General features: G+C 47.7%; 1 protein-coding gene across 1 annotated transcript in view; it reads left to right on the forward strand.

The window, feature by feature from the left end:
• The window catches only part of WRN (WRN RecQ like helicase), a 121,142-nt gene that overhangs the window by 48,016 nt on the left and 56,253 nt on the right, over positions 1-16,873 (forward strand). The window contains exons 12-18 of the mRNA XM_065405267.1: positions 224-299; positions 1,787-1,854; positions 2,068-2,176; positions 4,288-4,356; positions 9,661-9,743; positions 11,404-11,510; positions 12,768-12,955. Of these exons, the coding sequence (XP_065261339.1) occupies positions 224-299; positions 1,787-1,854; positions 2,068-2,176; positions 4,288-4,356; positions 9,661-9,743; positions 11,404-11,510; positions 12,768-12,955 (700 nt within the window). The remainder of the gene's footprint in view (positions 1-223; positions 300-1,786; positions 1,855-2,067; positions 2,177-4,287; positions 4,357-9,660; positions 9,744-11,403; positions 11,511-12,767; positions 12,956-16,873) is intronic.

Below are 16,873 nucleotides of genomic sequence, written 5' to 3' on the forward strand. Positions count from 1 at the left end.
AGGGTTATATAGGTTGAGAGAAGTAATCTTACCAACTTGGCATGAAGAAAGAGATTCATGGTTTTATTCCGAACAGTGTTTTGCAAATTTGCTAGACTTTCGTGTTAGAGCTGCGTGAGTCCAGGGCCCAGGAAATGAATAGCAACAAACTTCCTAATCTCTTTCAGTCCATGGCTTTTCACTTCTAATAAAGCTAAATATGCATGCATTGTTTTTCCTTCAGATCCTTTGTTGCCTGTACCTAGTGAAATAGAAGTCACGTGCTTGAAGACATATTTTGGACATTCTAGTTTTAAACCGTAAGTGTGTTATCAATTATATTATGTACGTGTCCAGTTTCCTATCTTTTGTTTAATTTAGAATGATTTTCTATTGTTGCTTATGATAAGCACCAACAGTAAGCTTAGTGTTGTAAAAGACGCACAAAAAAGGCACAACCCCTGCCTTGAGGAGCTGTCAAAGTAAATCTCATAGTGAGGTACCGATATCAAAGCACTTATAGAATAGACATCCATGTTCTTGTCACTTATCTTAGCAGGCCCAGGTAATTAAGGTGTTACACTAAAATAACAAAGGCACTGTAGATACCTCAAAATATTTCAAACAACAAAAAATTTAAATTACTAACTCTTGTCACAGTAAACTTCATAACTGAGGTGGTTGGGTTTTTTTTGTATTTGTCTGTTAGACACACAGTGTGGAAGAACAGAGTGCGGTAATGCACAAAGGGCAGTGATAAACAGATAGCTCTACAAACAGTGCTAGGATACAGAGGATAGATTTCTAAGGCCTCGTAACCGATATGCAGTATTGGTTTATATACATCCTATAACAAATTGCCTAGAATATTATGTAGTAATTTAACCGTCGGTATGTAGCAACTACTTGGTAACCTAGGAGCAATGATGAGCATATTTCCGTGTTGCTGTAGTTGTGTTGGTCTCAGGATATTAGATGTGGATGAGGTAATATCTTCTGTTGGACCAATAAAATACATTCCCTCACCCACCTTGTCTCTCCAGTAAAGTGTATGACTTCTGCGCACTGCAACACATCTAAAATTTATCAGTGTTAGATCATTATATGGTCTTATTTTCAATATAAATAGGATAAAATATAATTCTTAAAATGCCATATGGCTTGCAATGCTCATGGAGTAAATTTTATGAAAAATTGCCTTGGGGAAAAATCAATTTGGTAAATTCTGAGACACAATAAGGCAAATTTGGATTTTTCTCAATTTTATTTACATTGATACCCTATCTTTAGTTGCACACAAAAAGGACCAAAGCTGTGTTTGGCAGCAGTGTAGCATTTCTCTGCCTGTTGTGGTGAAAAAAATTGATAAACCTATTTGAAGATCAGCTTTTAATAACATACTAGGCATCTACTGCATTTATAGTCTTCCATTAATCATAGAATCATAGAATATCAGGGTTGGAAGGGACCTCAGGAGGTCATCTAGTCCAACCCCCTGCTCAAAGCAGGACCAACCCCAACTAATGATTGAGGCAAATCCTGCTTGCCTTAATCTTACACGTAGTCCCAATATGACTTCAGTGGGACTTCTTGTAGGAGAAAAACAACCACCATTTGGCTGTAAGTAGTGTGTGGGGAGAGGGAGCACACCTAGAATACTAAGGTGGTTTCAACTGTGGTTTTATTGAACTGACAGTTTTACCTAAATTCTAAGGTTACACATGTGGGGATGCCAGATATCTTGTATAGTAGCACAAGATACAGTTCCTTATAGGCAAATAAAAATTAATATGTATTTAATTTCAAGGGTCCAGTGGAAAGTGATCTCTTCTGTTTTACAAGACAGAAGAGATAATCTCGTTGTCATGGCAACTGGTAAGTACACACCTTATGTTAAAAGGAACATATGTAAGCTTCTTTTATGATTGCTTTGTAGGGAACATGGTCTAAAAATTGTCTTGCATGGATTGATTGAGTGTTAGGAAGTAAACTAATGGGGAAAATGAGACACGAAATGAGGCTTTGGGGAGGAATTAGAGTTTCAGGTATTTAATACTTCTGTTGTTAGAGGTATGTTTTCTCTTTAAGGATATGGGAAGAGCTTGTGCTTCCAGTTTCCACCCATTTACACAGGCGGTACAGGAATAGTCATCTCTCCTCTTATTTCTTTGATGGAGGACCAAGTGCTGCAGCTTGAGTAAGTAATATAACCGTAGCAGGCAGGTGCCATGTCCCTACAGAAACCTACGGATGCTGCATCTGCCATTTGTTGGTGCGAACGGCTGCATCTTTGACACTCACTCTTAGGCCCATCTTGTCTGACCCCCCTGCATACCACAGGCCAGAAAACCTCACCCAGTGATTCAGCATCCAGCCCAATAACTTCTAGTTGAGCTAGAGCAGATCTTTAAGAAGGAGACATCCAATCATGATTTAAAGTCGTCAAGTGATGGAGGATCCAACACATCCTTCTTGCCTTCGCGCTCACCATTTTACCCTTGGGAATAAAGAGCAGTGTGGCTGCACCCACCTCTGTTCCCTTCTGCCCCCGGTGGCAGTCAGAACTCACCAGTGTCTTCCCCGCTAGTAAATAATTAGAGAATGTCTTGTAAATAATACATCGTTAACGTTAAAGATTAGGTTATAGTTAGTTAGTTTAAACGTAGTTCTGCTCATTTGGCAGCTTCTGGTCCCCTTTTTTTTTTTTGTCCAGTGAGTCTTTTTCCTCAGATGTTCCCACCTTCCTGCCCTTATGGCGGATTCTAAGCCCTTGAGGTTCGAACTCTGCCCTTCTGGTCATGGGCTGATTCCCTGGACTGATGGCCACCGCAGACGCCATTTGTGCTTGAGGGGATCTCATGGGCCCTCTTGCGGTTCAGTCTTCAGCTCCTGTTTTACTTGGACCAGAAGGTCAAGGAAATCTCTCTTAAAATGCCACCTGCTAGAACAGTGCACGAGGGATACCTCAGACCCTGAGCCAGAAGTTGTTGGAAGCTGACGCTGGACAAATTCAGGCTACAGTTAAAGCACAGTTTTTTAACCAGGAGGGTAATTAACCACTGGGACAACTAACATAGGATGTGGTGGCTTCTCCATCGCTTGAAGTCTTTAAATCAAGATGCAATGTCTTTCTAAAAGTTTTATAGGCCAGGTTTAAGAATCACTGGGTGACATTTTCTGGCCCGTGCTATAAGGGAGGTCAGACTCAATGATCACAATAGTCCATTCTGCCTTTAAATTCTATTAATATTAACGTTGAATTTTCTGGATTTATATTGCTTGCTTTTTTATATAACTACAATACATGTGCCATTATTTTTCCTAAATTACTGAGATGTACTCTCAAGGAGAATTACGCTGGCTCAGTCTCTTCCACCCTGTGCAAACCAGACACGGAAAAAGCCTTTCCCAAAGAAGGAATTTTTGTATTAAGAACTTTCTTTATATTTACTGTTTTCTGCTGCAAACTATGGTATTATGTAGCTGAGTGGCTATGATGTAGGTGAGTGGCTGGACAAACTAATCTTGCTGCCCACAAGCATCTGGGGACAGATACTGGCCAGATTATGTTTGTGTATCTAACCTGTTATCTAGACGTTTATACTGCTCCCATCAATGTAATCTGAGTGCCTGTTTATTCACCACCTGCCCACTGGCTCATTAATTTTGGACGCTGAAGAGATTTGATCTCTGCAGCCTCAGACACCCACTAATTCAGCTGTCAGTTTGGATGAGGTCCATGTTCCAGTGCTGGAACAAATGGATAATTTAAAAAGCAATAAATCACCAGGCCCAGGTGGTGTCCATCCAAGAGTTCTGAAAGAGCTCGAGTATGAAGGGACTGAGCTGGTAGCAAAAATACTGAATTGCTCATTAAAAACAGCTACTTTACTGGATGGGAGCAAATTTTGTACCTATATATTTTTAAAGGATCTAGAGGTGATCCAAGGAATTATAGACCAATAAGCCTTACATCTGCATCTGGTATACTGGCTGATACAATAATTAATAGAATAGTAAAACACCTGGAAGATCATGGTATGATAGGGTCTAACCAGCATGGTTTCTGCAAAGAAAAATTAAGTCTCATTAATCTGTTAGAATTCTCTGAATAGGTCTGTAAAGTAGAGGTAAATGAGAGCTGGTTGACATGTATTTAGACTTTCAAATGGCCTTTGATAAGGTCCCTCACAGGAGGCTAGTCATGGGGTGGGAGGCAAAACACTGTCATAGATCCTAAACTGGCTAAGAGACAAGAAACAAATTCACATGAATGAACCCTATCTTGCTTGTGCTTTCTTCATACAGAATGTCAGGCATTGCAGCTTGCTTGCTTGGATCAGCTCAGTCAAGAAATGTGATAGGGGACGTCAGAGCGTAAGTTTCATTACTTTTTAATCTCTCGACTCTCAGGTCCTGAATACAGATACCTAAATTGCTGGAAAGAATTTAAAAGAATTTCGCTAAATTAGCTAAAGTTGTGCTCATGTTAATGAGCCGTGAAATAAGTGTGATTTTTTTCTTCGAGTGTTGATTTGTGGTGTGGGCCTTTTGGCCAGCAGAGTCTGTTGGGCCCTTTGCCCCCAATGGGAGGGCATGTGGGAATGTGACCACGACTCTTACTGCCTGTGGCAGGGAGTTGGAAGGCAATGGTATTTCCCCTGCTCCCTGCGCTGTTTTTTTCTGTCAGACTTCGCCTCTAGCTCGTACTGGTTAGGATAGATCATTACTCAGTTAGCGTTTGATAGTTTTCTCTGCTTTATTGGCAGACTTTAGTTTCCTTTATTGCTGGCTGTCCCTGTGGCTCTGATCACATTTTTCCAACTCATGGCTGAGGCAAAGGCTTTAAACCCGACCCCTCGTGTGATGAATTAGTGACTATTGGGGATGGACTCACAAGGTGAAGGCCCTGTCCTCAAGAGAAGCTCGGGTTGCCTATCCGTCTCTGCCAGGACTTGATATACTAGAGCAGCTGCCTGAAGCGCCATTTTGTGGAGTGTTCTGATGGGTAGTGCCGGATTCTGAGCATCAGCAGCGGCTCTGCCCTAGATGTGGGTTTTTGGTCTGAGCCTGTGCTGAGACACAATCCCTTAGTGCCTGGTGAGCAGGGAGTTCTACCCTGTGGTCCTGAGTCTCTGGTACCAAAAGCAGGGAAGCTCATGGGCGTTGCTTCCAGTCCCCAAGACTGACCACTTCAGCTCTGCTGAAGCCAGCTCCCTTGCTGTCACGGTAGGCCTGAGTGCTGTTCAAAGGGAGGATAGTGGTACTGGTCCTCCCCCTTGGAACCAGGGTGGGAGAAAAAGAGGAGCTGTCAGCCCTGCGGCTCCTCTGACACAGAAAGTCTGAGTCTGACCGCGCTGTGTCCGCCCGTGCTGCTGCGTCAGCCTGGCTGCCCCAGTGCCCATCCGGGAGCTGTTCACCCCAAGGGTGGCACTGGCTTTCTCAAGGTAAAGACATTTCAGGGTTTCGGTGCGAAAGAAGCATTGCTCATCTTCAGCTGGGTGTGATGTGACCCCACAACCCTGGAATCCTCTCCAGACATGCGTCAGCCATGGGTCTGTGCTTGGCATGGTGAGCCCTCCCTGTCTCAACCTCACCGGGAGCCATGCCATGACCAGGTCACCACACAGAAGGCCTGGTCTCCCGTTCTGATAAGATCCATGAACCTATGGGCTCCCAATGAGCAGGAGAACCTGGGAGAACAAGAACAATGAATCTGGCCTTCAGGGCGTCTCTCCTCGAGCTGAAGGACCTTGCTCTCCAAGTCCTGGCAGACAACGCCACAGCAGCTCTGGCAAGTGCGACTCCCTGTGGCAGGGAAGGGGTTGCTCAGCCCTGGCACCCCCGGGATGGCGCACACATAGTCCAGTCAGCATATAGGAACTGTGTGAGGATACAGCGTGCTCAGTGAGGTCATAGAATCATAGAAGATCAGGGTTGGAAGGGACCTCAGGAGGTCATCTAGTCCAACCCCCTGCTCAAAGCAGGACCAATTCCCAACTAAATCATCCCAGCCTGGGCTTTGTCAAGCCGGGCCTTAAAAACCTCTAAGGAAGGAGATTCTACCACCTCCCTAGGGAACCCATTCCAGTGCTTCACCACCCTCCTAGTGAAATAGTGTTTCCTAATATCCAACCTAGACCTCCCCCACTGCAACTTGAGACCATTGCTCCTTGTTCTGTCATCTGCCACCACTGAGAACAGCCGAGCTCCATCCTCTTTGGAACCCCCCTTCAGGTAGTTGAAAGCAGCTATCAAATCCCCCCTCATTCTTCTCTTCTGCAGACTCAATAATCCCAGTTCCCTCAGCCTCTCCTCATAAGTCATGTGCTCCAGCCCCTAATCATTTTTGTTGCCCTCCGCTGGACTCTTTCCAATTTTTCCACATCCTTCTTGTAGTGTGGGGCCCAAAACTGGACACAGTACTCCAGATGAGACCTCACCAATGCCAAATGGAGGGGAATGATCATGTCCCTCGATCTGCTGGCAATGCTCCTATTTATACAGCCCAAAATGCCATTAGCCTTCTTGGCAACAAGGGCACACTGTTGACTCATATCCAGCTTCTCGTCCACTATAGCCCCTAGGTCCTTTTCTGCAGAATGGCTGCCTAGCCACTCAGTCCCTAGTCTGTAGCAGTGCATGGGATTCTGCACTTGTCCTTGTTGAACCTCTGTATCCTATCCCTACCCTCCAGCGTATCTACCACTCCTCCCAGTTTAGTGTCATCTGTGAACTTGCTGAGGGGTGCAGTTCATGCCATCCTCCAGATCATTAATGAAGATATTGAACAAAACTGGCCCCAGCACTGACCCTTGGGGCACTCCGCTTGATACCGGCTGCTAACTAGACATGGAGCCATTGATCACTACCCGTTGAGCCTGATGATCTAGCCAGCTTTCTATCCACCTTATAGTCCATTCATCCAGCCCATAGTTCTTTAACTTGCTGGCAAGAATACTGTGGGAGACCATATCAAAAGCTTTGCTAAGTTCAAGGAATAACACATCCACTGCTTTCCCCTCATCCACAGAGCCAGTTATCTCATCATAGAAGGCAATTAGGTTAGTCAGGCATGACTTGCCCTTGGTGAATCCATGCTGACTGTTCCTGATCGCTTTCCTCTCCTCTAAGTGCTTCAAAATTGATTCTTTGAGGACCTGCTCCATGATTTTTCCAGGGACTGAGGTGAGGCTGACTGGCCTGTAGTTCCCTGGATACTTCTCCTTCCCTTTTTTAAAGATGGGCACTACATTAGCCTTTTTCCAGTCATCCGGGACCTCCCCCAATCGCCATGAGTTTTCAAAGATAATGGCCAATGTCTCTGCAATCACATCCGCCAACTCCTTTAGCACCCTCGGATGCAGCGCATCCGGCCCCATGGACTTGTGCACGTCCAGCTTTTCTAAATAGTCCTGAACCATTTCTTTCTCCACAGAGTGCTGGTCACCTCCTCCCCATATTGTGCTGCCCAGTGCAGCAGTCTGGGAGCTGATCTTGTTCGTGAAGACAGAGGCAAAAAAAGCATTGAGTACATTACCTTTTTCCACATCCTCTGTCACTAGTTTCCTCCCCCATTAGTAAGGGGCCCACACTTTCCCTGACTTCCTTCTTGTTGCTAACATACCTGTAGAAACCCTTCTTGTTACTCTTAACATCCCTTGCTAGCTGCAACTCTAAGTGTGATTTGGCCTTCCTGATTTCACTCCTGCATGCCTGAGCAATATTTTTATACTCCTCCCTGGTCATTTGTCCAATCTTCTACTTCTTGTAAGCTTCTTTTTTGTGTTTAAGATAGCAAGGATTTCACTGTTAAGCCAAGCTGGTCGCCTGCCATATTTACTATTCTTTCTACAAATCGGGATGGTTTGTTCCTGCAACCTCAATAAGGATTCTTTAAAATACAGCCAGCTCTCCTGGACTCCTTTCCCCCTCATGTTATTCTCCCAAGGGATCCTGCCCATCAGTTCCCTGAGGGAGTCAAAGTCTGCTTTTCTGAAGTCCAGGGTCCGTATTCTGCTGCTCTTCTTTCTTCCTTGTGTCAGGATCCTGAACTCGACCATCTCATGGTCACTGCCTCCCAGGTTCCCATCCACTTTTGCTTCCCCTACTAATTCTTCCCTGTTTGTGAGCAGCAGGTCAAGAAGAGCTCTGCCCCTAGTTGGTTCCTCCAGCACTTGCATCAGGAAATTGTCCCCTACACTTTCCAAAAACTTCCTGGATTGTCTGTGCACTGCTGTATTGTTCTCCCAGCAGATATCGGGGTGATTGAAGTCCCCCATGAGAACCAGGGCCTGTGAGCTAGTAACTTCTGTTAGTTGCCTGAAGAAAGCCTTGTCCACCTCCTCCCCTGGTCTGGTGGTCTATACCAGACTCCCACCACGACATCACCCTTGTTGCTCTCACTTCTAAACTTAATCCAGAGACTCTCAGGTTTTTCTGCAGTTTCATACCGGAGCTCTGAGCAGTCATACTGCTCTCTTACATATAATGCCACTCCCCCACCTTTTCTGCCCTGTCTCTCCTTCCTGAACAGTTTATATCCATCCATGACAGTACTCCAGTCATGTGAGTTATTCCACCAAGTCTCTGTTATTCCAATCACATCATAATTCCTTGACTGTGCTAGGACTTCCAGTTCTCCCTGCTTGTTTCCCAGGCTTCTTGCATTTGTGTATAGGCACTTACGATAACTTGCTGATCGTCCTGCTTTCTCAGTGTGAGGCAGGAGTCCTCCCGTCAAAGTTCAGACCCTTTGGAGAGTAATGCTGCCAGTTTCTCACCTCTGCTGAGTGGCAGAGATTTCTTCTGAGATTTTCAGAAGCTCATAACTTGACCAAACTTGGGGAGACTTTCATGGGGATGGCAGAAGGCATATCTGACACTGGAGTGACATCATCATCCCCTGCACCAAATTTCCAGTCCCTGCTCAAAAGCATGAAGACGCTTGAAGTTCAATTAAAATAGTTGTATTTTTTTTTTTTTTTTAACATGGGCAATTTTTTTTCTAATCTCCTTCTCAGAAGTGGTTGAACTATTTTAACTAAACCATTCCAGAAAATTCAGCCTGCGGCAGACAACTGGCCTGGGAAAATTTCAGTCTGAATGGTTAGAGCTTGGGAAAGTTATAAGCAACTAAAAACAGGGCCTAAAGTTGGAGAGTGTTAGGCAAATTTAAGTTTATGCATTGCTTCCTGCACAGCCTATGACTGACTTTTCCTTTGTCTTTCAATCTATTTCCCTTTCAGTGTTACTGTTCTGTTTTATTTAATATTTGAGCTTATCTTCTTTTCCCCTTTGGAGTCTTTAAATCAAGTTTGGATATCTCTTTCTACCTCTTTAACTCAGCCACAGGTTATTGGGCTGAATGCGGGAAACTCTGAGTGAGATTCTCTGGTCTGGGCTATGCAGGAGATCAGACTAGATGGTCATAATAGCCCCTTTTGGCCTTAAAATCTAAGAAATGCCTTTCCTCTTTCTCTTCCCGCCTTCCCTCTTTTGTTTCCATTCTCTCTACCCTCTCTCTGCATCATTCGTTTCCTCTCATGTTCCCCGTTCACAACCTCTCTGTATTGTCCCCACCTTCATCTTATCTGATGCACTCTTTCATTTCAGTTGGATGGATTGTTTGGGATCTCTTTCATCTGCTGCATATGACAATGTATTTTCCCAATTTTGTAGGGGCCACTATAGAGTTGTGTATATAACTCCAGAGTTCTGCTCGGGGAACTTACTGCTACTTCAGGAACTCGACCAAACCATTGGTATGTTGTGGTAGGTTAATTTTGGGAGTTGTGGGGAATTTACTCCTGGGGGAATTCTGCGCCACAGCACAATCTGCACAGAATTACTGTTCCTTGCAGAATTTTAGTTTTTCACGCAGAATTTGTGATTTCCATCAAAATGTTTCCTGTTGATGAAAATCACAAATTTCAGCCCCGCACATAGCAAGGCTTCCACTGTCAGCCCTGCGCATGGCGGGGCTCCCGTTGACAGCCCAAGCCTCACCAGGTGTGGGGTTGACAGCAGGAGCCCTAGCCACCCGGGGCTGACAGCCCTAGCCACACTTGCCCTGCACGGGGCTGACAGCCGGAGCAGCATTTTGCAGCATTTTAAAATATTGTGAGTAGAATTTTTTTAATTTTTTGGTGCAGAATCCCTCTAGGAGTAGGAATTGGATTACGTTGCTTTTATTCAAAGGTCCTACCAGTGATGTGTGTTAATATTTTTTTCTCTGTATTTGTTTAATATATCCTGTTTTGAGAATTTTTCAGCACTGTTTCTCAACACTAACAGCAAGTTCAGAGGCCATTATGGCAATCCCCACTGACTGGTGTCAGCAGACTCTGTTACAATAACATTAAGATAATCACTATATAGAGATACAGATATAGAGAGGGCGCATAATGTTCATTCTGCATGAAATACCAGCTACTAAGAACAGGGATAATAGAAGGATCAGTGTAGGCTCTTCAGAACATGCACTCAACATTCTCAGAAGTATGCATGCAGTACAAGTATTGTGGCTACTAAACTATTTTTCTTACTAAACACAGTAATGCAGCTAATGCCCCAAGTGACCATCAGGACAACTCAAAATCATTCAAACTTCAAACAGTTTTTGTGATTTCCCCAATTTAGTGCCCAGTGCTGGGCGATGCAATGAGCGTCTTGAAAGCCATTGGAGTTAATAGGATTTGAGTCTGCTTGGTACCTCCAGGACACGGCCCTTAAATTGCAGAGTCCTTTATATAACAGGCTGATAAAAGCACTGGTTGCAGAGACAGAGTGATGGTTCAAACCGTAATATGTGATGCATGTGTTAGTATGAAGAGTTGCTTTAGAAGTTCCTCTCTCATCAGATTTACCTATACTCACATGACCTCTTAAGAGGATTGGAGAAATCCTGGGACTCTCAGGCCTTATTTCACTACCAAGGAAACAAAATTGATAAACACCTCGATGAATATTAGCAAACTGGCCTGAAGTCTTTATTGGCACCAAAGGAGAGAGGAAACATGCCTTGCTGTGTAGAAGGGGGGAGCTGATGTGACACACATCTTATGAGCAGTGGGCTTGAAGGCCAGGGACATGGTGAAGGGAAAAGTGGAGCAGAGGGGGAAGGTCTGCGAAATCTCTCGTGGCTTCGTATGAAAAGAGGTCAATGTGAAAATGGATTTCCACTGGTCGTTACGCTAGAAGCCATTTTAGAAACCCACACAAACTAATTGTACCTTTCTCTGGAATTATCAGGGCTCCCATCTGCATAGTATCCAAGGGCTGATCAGACTTCACTGTAAAGTTTAACTTCAGTAAAGGAGGTTTTTATTTTCTAGAACATTTGGTATCCTTTCCTAAATCAGTGTAATACTATATAACTTTTGTGTTCATTTTTTGTGTGTTTTTTTTCCCCCCCAACCCCAGGTATCACGCTGATAGCGGTCGATGAGGCTCATTGTATTTCAGAGTGGGGGCATGACTTCAGAAATTCATTTAGGACTTTGGGTTCGTTAAAGAAAGTGCTCCCTTCGGTGAGGCTCCAGGGTATAGCTCATTTGTAAATAAGATAAAAAAGGATGTTGTAAATTGTTTTAAAAGTAAAATTTTCTAGTAGGGTTATGATTTTTTTCCTGACATTGCTCTTCTTTAGACATGCTTGAAGCACTGAGAAATTTGGATAAAACCAGAATGCACACCAGATATATTGTGTGCCCTGAAATACGCCTCTGCCATGTAAATTAGGGTGGCTACTTCTCAAGCCTTCATAGCGATGAAATATGCTTTCAGATATACGTACCTACATGTTCTATTTCAGTTCAAAGGCAATGGAAGTGTGTGTGTGCATCTGATGGAAGAACTTGATTTATAATGTATTCTCATTTATATTAATGCAGTGAATGGCTGTCAATATGCAGACCCTTAGTGATGTTTTTGTAACCTTTTTGGAAAAGGACACATTTTAGTCATGGGGAAAATATTGGTCTGTATGTAGGTACTGATACATGGGCTCCCACCATTCAAGAAGGATTAGTTTTTTTTCACTCAGGTGCTAGACTTAAAACATCTTATTCATTATGGCACCATACTTTCAAATTTGTGTATCCTGGAGTTCTGGTGCTTTTGAAAATTAGGCCATTTATTTAGGTGATAAAACACAGACTAAGCGCCAAAATTTTTCAAAAATAGGAGCCTCAATTTAGGTGCCTAAATATGGATTCAGGAGCCTACGGGTGGGATTTTGAAAAGCACCCCACTGACTTAGAAGCACAGATCTCATTGACTTCTGGTCACATAGGCATCTTTGAAAATCCTAACCGTAGGTGACTGAAATATGGACTTAGGGGCCTAACTTTTGGCACCTATTTTTGAAGATCTTGTCCTAAGGTACCTAACTTTAGGCACCCATGTTTGAAAATTTGTGTAATCCTGTTGAAGAAACTGTAATGTAAAGGTAATTGTCCAAATCCAGTTTGAAAAAATATGTTTAAATATAGTTTCTGTTTCCCCCATGTAGACAGGTGAATGTCCATTTGCTTTTATGGAAGGATCGCTAAAATATATTTCTTTGTGACAATAAAAAGCTCTGGGAAGTATAATATTGTCTCTATTCTTCAGAAGCATACAATTTTCCAGGGACTGTAAGCAGATCAGGATATCTAGTCTCATCCCATTTTTTCCTTAACTTTGAATCACAATAATAAAATAAAAAATAAAAAAAAAAGCAAGAATGACGTGTCTCAGTTTTTGTTTTTTTTCCTTCCATCATTTCTCTCTGCTTTTCATTTCAGGTTCCTATTGTTGCTTTAACTGCAACAGCGAGCCCTTCAGTTAGAGAAGACATAGTGCACTGTCTAACCCTAAAGAATCCTCAGGTCACATGTACTAGTTTTGACCGACCTAACCTATACTTAGAAGTTGGACGAAAAACTGGACGTATCTTTCAGGATTTAAAACAGTTCCTTATTAAAAAGGAAAGGTGAGACTTTACTAGCTTGCTTGTTCTGTCACCTGCTGCTGTTGTATCTCAGATATTATCAAAGGTGTGCCAGACTGGGGGTCAAAACCAAGAATAACAAAGTGGACTTGGACTGGGACCAGGAGACTAGGTTCTCTTCCTGGCTCTGCTGCTGAACAGCTGTATGATCTTGGGCAAATCATTTCACGTCTCTGCCTTTCTTCCTCCCACCATTTGTGTCATCTATTTAATAAGTTCTACAGGGCGTGGATAGTCTCTTGCTGTGTTTGTACAGTGCCCAGCGTACAGGGGCACTAATCTTGGCATTAGTGCAATGCAAATGCTGATATTTAGCTGTATAGTGGATTACCTTCTAAACCATATTATGTGAAAAAATAAGACTAGGATTATGCTCAAATTCAGAGTGACGATTTTGATTTCTAGCATTACGTTTTCATTTGCCTGGCTGGAAATGAAAAATTCCAAATGTGTTTCCTTACAGGTAGGCTGGCACAGACAGTCTCTTCTTTTTTTTTAATTGACTTACAGATACACAAACACCAAAATGAAAGCATGATACGTATGTAGGGTGGGCGGGAGAAGGTTGGATTTCGATGGCAGTCTCTGTAGTTGCTGATGGGTCACTACTGTTGTGTTGTGATTCCATTCATATGGGCAACATATAGCTATTTCTGTCTGCTATTTCAGTTTGTTTATTGTATTTTTATTTTCAGGGGAGGGTTTGGTTTTGTTTACAAACAAAATGTGAGAGCTGTTGATCTGAGAAGATGTGGGGTGAAGGGTGGCAGGCTGAGTGGATTGGAATGAGAATGTGTGCAGTGGGAGGAAAGAGAAGGGTGCCAGGCTGGGCGGGTTGGAGTGAGGGGTTGTGTGTATAGTTGGGGGTTGCGGGCAGGCGGGAGGGTGCCAGGCTGGGCGGGTTGGAGTGAGGGGTTGTGTGTATAGTTGGGGGTTGCGGGCAGGCAGGAGGGTGCCAGGCTGGGCGGGTTGGAGTGAGGGGTTGTGTGTATAGTTGGGGGTTGCGGGCAGGCAGGAGGGTGCCAGGCTGGGCAGGTTGGAGCGAGGAGTTGTGTGTATAGCTGGGGGTTGCGGGCAGGAGGGTGCCAGGCTGGGCGGGTTGGAGTGAGGGGTTGTGTGTATAGTTGGGGGTTGCGGGCAGGCGGGAGGGTGCCAGGCTGGACGGGTTGGAGCGAGGGGTTGTGTGTATAGTTGGGGGTTGCGGGCAGGCGGGAGGGTGCCAGGCTGGGCGGGTTGGAGTGAGGGGTTGTGTGTATAGTTGGGGGTTGCGGGCAGGCGGGAGGGTGCCAGGCTGGGCGGGTTGGAGTGAGGGGTTGTGTGTATAGTTGGGGGTTGCGGGCAGGCAGGAGGGTGCCAGGCTGGGCGGGTTGGAGCGAGGGGTTGTGTGTATAGTTGGGGGTTGCGGGCAGGCAGGAGGGTGCCAGGCTGGGTGGGTTGGAGTGAGGGGTTGTGTGTATAGCTGGGGGTTGCGGGCAGGCGGGAGGGTGCCAGGCTGGGCGGGTTGGAGTGAGGGGTTGTGTGTATAGTTGGGGGTTGCGGGCAGGCAGGAGGGTGCCAGGCTGGGCAGGTTGGAGCGAGGAGTTGTGTGTATAGCTGGGGGTTGCGGGCAGGAGGGTGCCAGGCTGGGCGGGTTGGAGCGAGGGGTTGTGTGTATAGTTGGGGGTTGCGGGCAGGCGGGAGGGTGCCAGGCTGGGCGGGTTGGAGTGAGGGGTTGTGTGTATAGTTGGGGGTTGCGGGCAGGCGGGAGGGTGCCAGGCTGGGCGGGTTGGAGTGAGGGGTTGTGTGTATAGTTGGGGGTTGCGGGCAGGCAGGAGGGTGCCAGGCTGGGCGGGTTGGAGCGAGGGGTTGTGTGTATAGTTGGGGGTTGCAGGCAGGCAGGAGGGTGCCAGGCTGGGTGGGTTGGAGTGAGGGGTTGTGTGTATAGCTGGGGGTTGCGGGCAGGCGGGAGGGTGCCAGGCTGGGCGGGTTGGAGCGAGGGGTTGTGTGTATAGCTGGGGGTTGCGGGCAGGCGGGAGGGTGCCAGGCTGGGCAGGTTGGAGCGAGGGGTTGTGTGTATAGTTGGGGGTTGCGGGCAGGCGGGAGGGTGCCAGGCTGGGTGGGTTGGAGCGAGGGGTTGTGTGTATAGCTGGGGGTTGCGGGCAGGCGGGAGGGTGCCAGGCTGGGCGGGTTGGAGTGAGGGGTTGTGTGTATAGTTGGGGGTTGCGGGCAGGCAGGAGGGTGCCAGGCTGGGCGGGTTGGAGTGAGGGGTTGTGTGTATAGTTGGGGGTTGCGGGCAGGCAGGAGGGTGCCAGGCTGTGCGGATTGGAGCGAGGGGTTGTGTGTATAGTTGGGGGTTGCGGGCAGGCGGGAGGGTGCCAGGCTGGGCGGGTTGGAGCGAGGGGTTGTGTGTATAGTTGGGGGTTGCGGGCAGGCGGGAGGGTGCCAGGCTGGGCGGGTTGGAGCGAGGGGTTGTGTGTATAGCTGGGGGTTGCGGGCAGGCGGGAGGGTGCCAGGCTGGGTGGGTTGGAGCGAGGGGTTGTGTGTATAGCTGGGGGTTGCGGGCAGGAGGGTGCCAGGCTGGACGGGTTGGAGCGAGGGGTTGTGTGTATAGCTGGGGGTTGCGGGCAGGCGGGAGGGTGCCAGGCTGGGCGGGTTGGAGCGAGGGGTTGTGTGTATAGCTGGGGGTTGCGGGCAGGCAGGAGGGTGCCAGGCTGGGTGGGTTGGAGCGAGGGGTTGTGTGTATAGTTGGGGGTTGCGGGCAGGCGGGAGGGTGCCAGGCTGGGTGGGTTGGAGTGAGGGGTTGTGTGTATAGTTGGGGGTTGCGGGCAGGCGGGAGGGTGCCAGGCTGGGCGGGTTGGAGTGAGGGGTTGTGTGTATAGCTGGGGGTTGCGGGCAGGCGGGAGGGTGCCAGGCTGGGTGGGTTGGAGTGAGGGGTTGTGTGTATAGTTGGGGGTTGCGGGCAGGAGGGTGCCAGGCTGGGCGGGTTGGAGCGAGGGGTTGTGTGTATAGTTGGGGGTTGCGGGCAGGCGGGAGGGTGCCAGGCTGGGCGGGTTGGAGCGAGGGGTTGTGAGTATAGCTGGGGGTTGCGGGTAGGTGGGAGGGTGCCAGGCTGGGCGGGTTGGAGCGAGGGGTTGTGTGTATAGCTGGGGGTTGCGGGTAGGTGGGAGGGTGCCAGGCTGGGCGGGTTGGAGCGAGGGGTTGTGTGTATAGCTGGGGGTTGCGGGCAGGAGGGTGCCAGGCTGGGCGGGTTGGAGCGAGGGGTTGTGTGTATAGCTGGGGGTTGCGGGCAGGAGGGTGCCAGGCTGGGCGGGTTGGAGCGAGGGGTTGTGTGTATAGCTGGGGGTTGTGGGCAGGCGGGAGGGTGCCAGGCTGGGCGGGTTGGAGCGAGGGGTTGTGTGTATAGCTGGGGGTTGCTGGCAGGCGGGAGGGTGCCAGGCTGGGTGGGTTGGAGCGAGGGGTTGTGAGTATAGCTGGGGGTTGCGGGCAGGAGGGTGCCAGGCTGGGCGGGTTGGAGCGAGGGGTTGTGTGTATAGTTGGGGGTTGCGGGCAGGCGGGAGGGTGCCAGGCTGGGTGGGTTGGAGCGAGGGGTTGTGTGTATAGCTGGGGGTTGCGGGCAGGCAGGAGGGTGCCAGGCTGGGCGGGTTGGAGCGAGGGGTTGTGTGTATAGCTGGGGGTTGCGGGTAGGCGGGAGGGTGCCAGGCTGGGTGGGTTGGAGCGAGGGGTTGTGTGTATAGCTGGGGGTTGCGGGCAGGCGGGAGGGTGCCAGGCTGGGCGGGTTGGAGCGAGGGGTTGTGTGTATAGCTGGGGGTTGCGGGTAGGCGGGAGGGTGCCAGGCTGGGCGGGTTGGAGCGAGGGGTTGTGTGTATAGCTGGGGGTTGCGGGCAGGCGGGAGGGTGCCAGGCTGGGCGGGTTGGAGCGAGG

Source organism: Emys orbicularis, chromosome 5 (genome assembly GCF_028017835.1).
Source record: "Emys orbicularis isolate rEmyOrb1 chromosome 5, rEmyOrb1.hap1, whole genome shotgun sequence".
Lineage (NCBI taxonomy): Eukaryota > Metazoa > Chordata > Testudines > Emydidae > Emys > Emys orbicularis.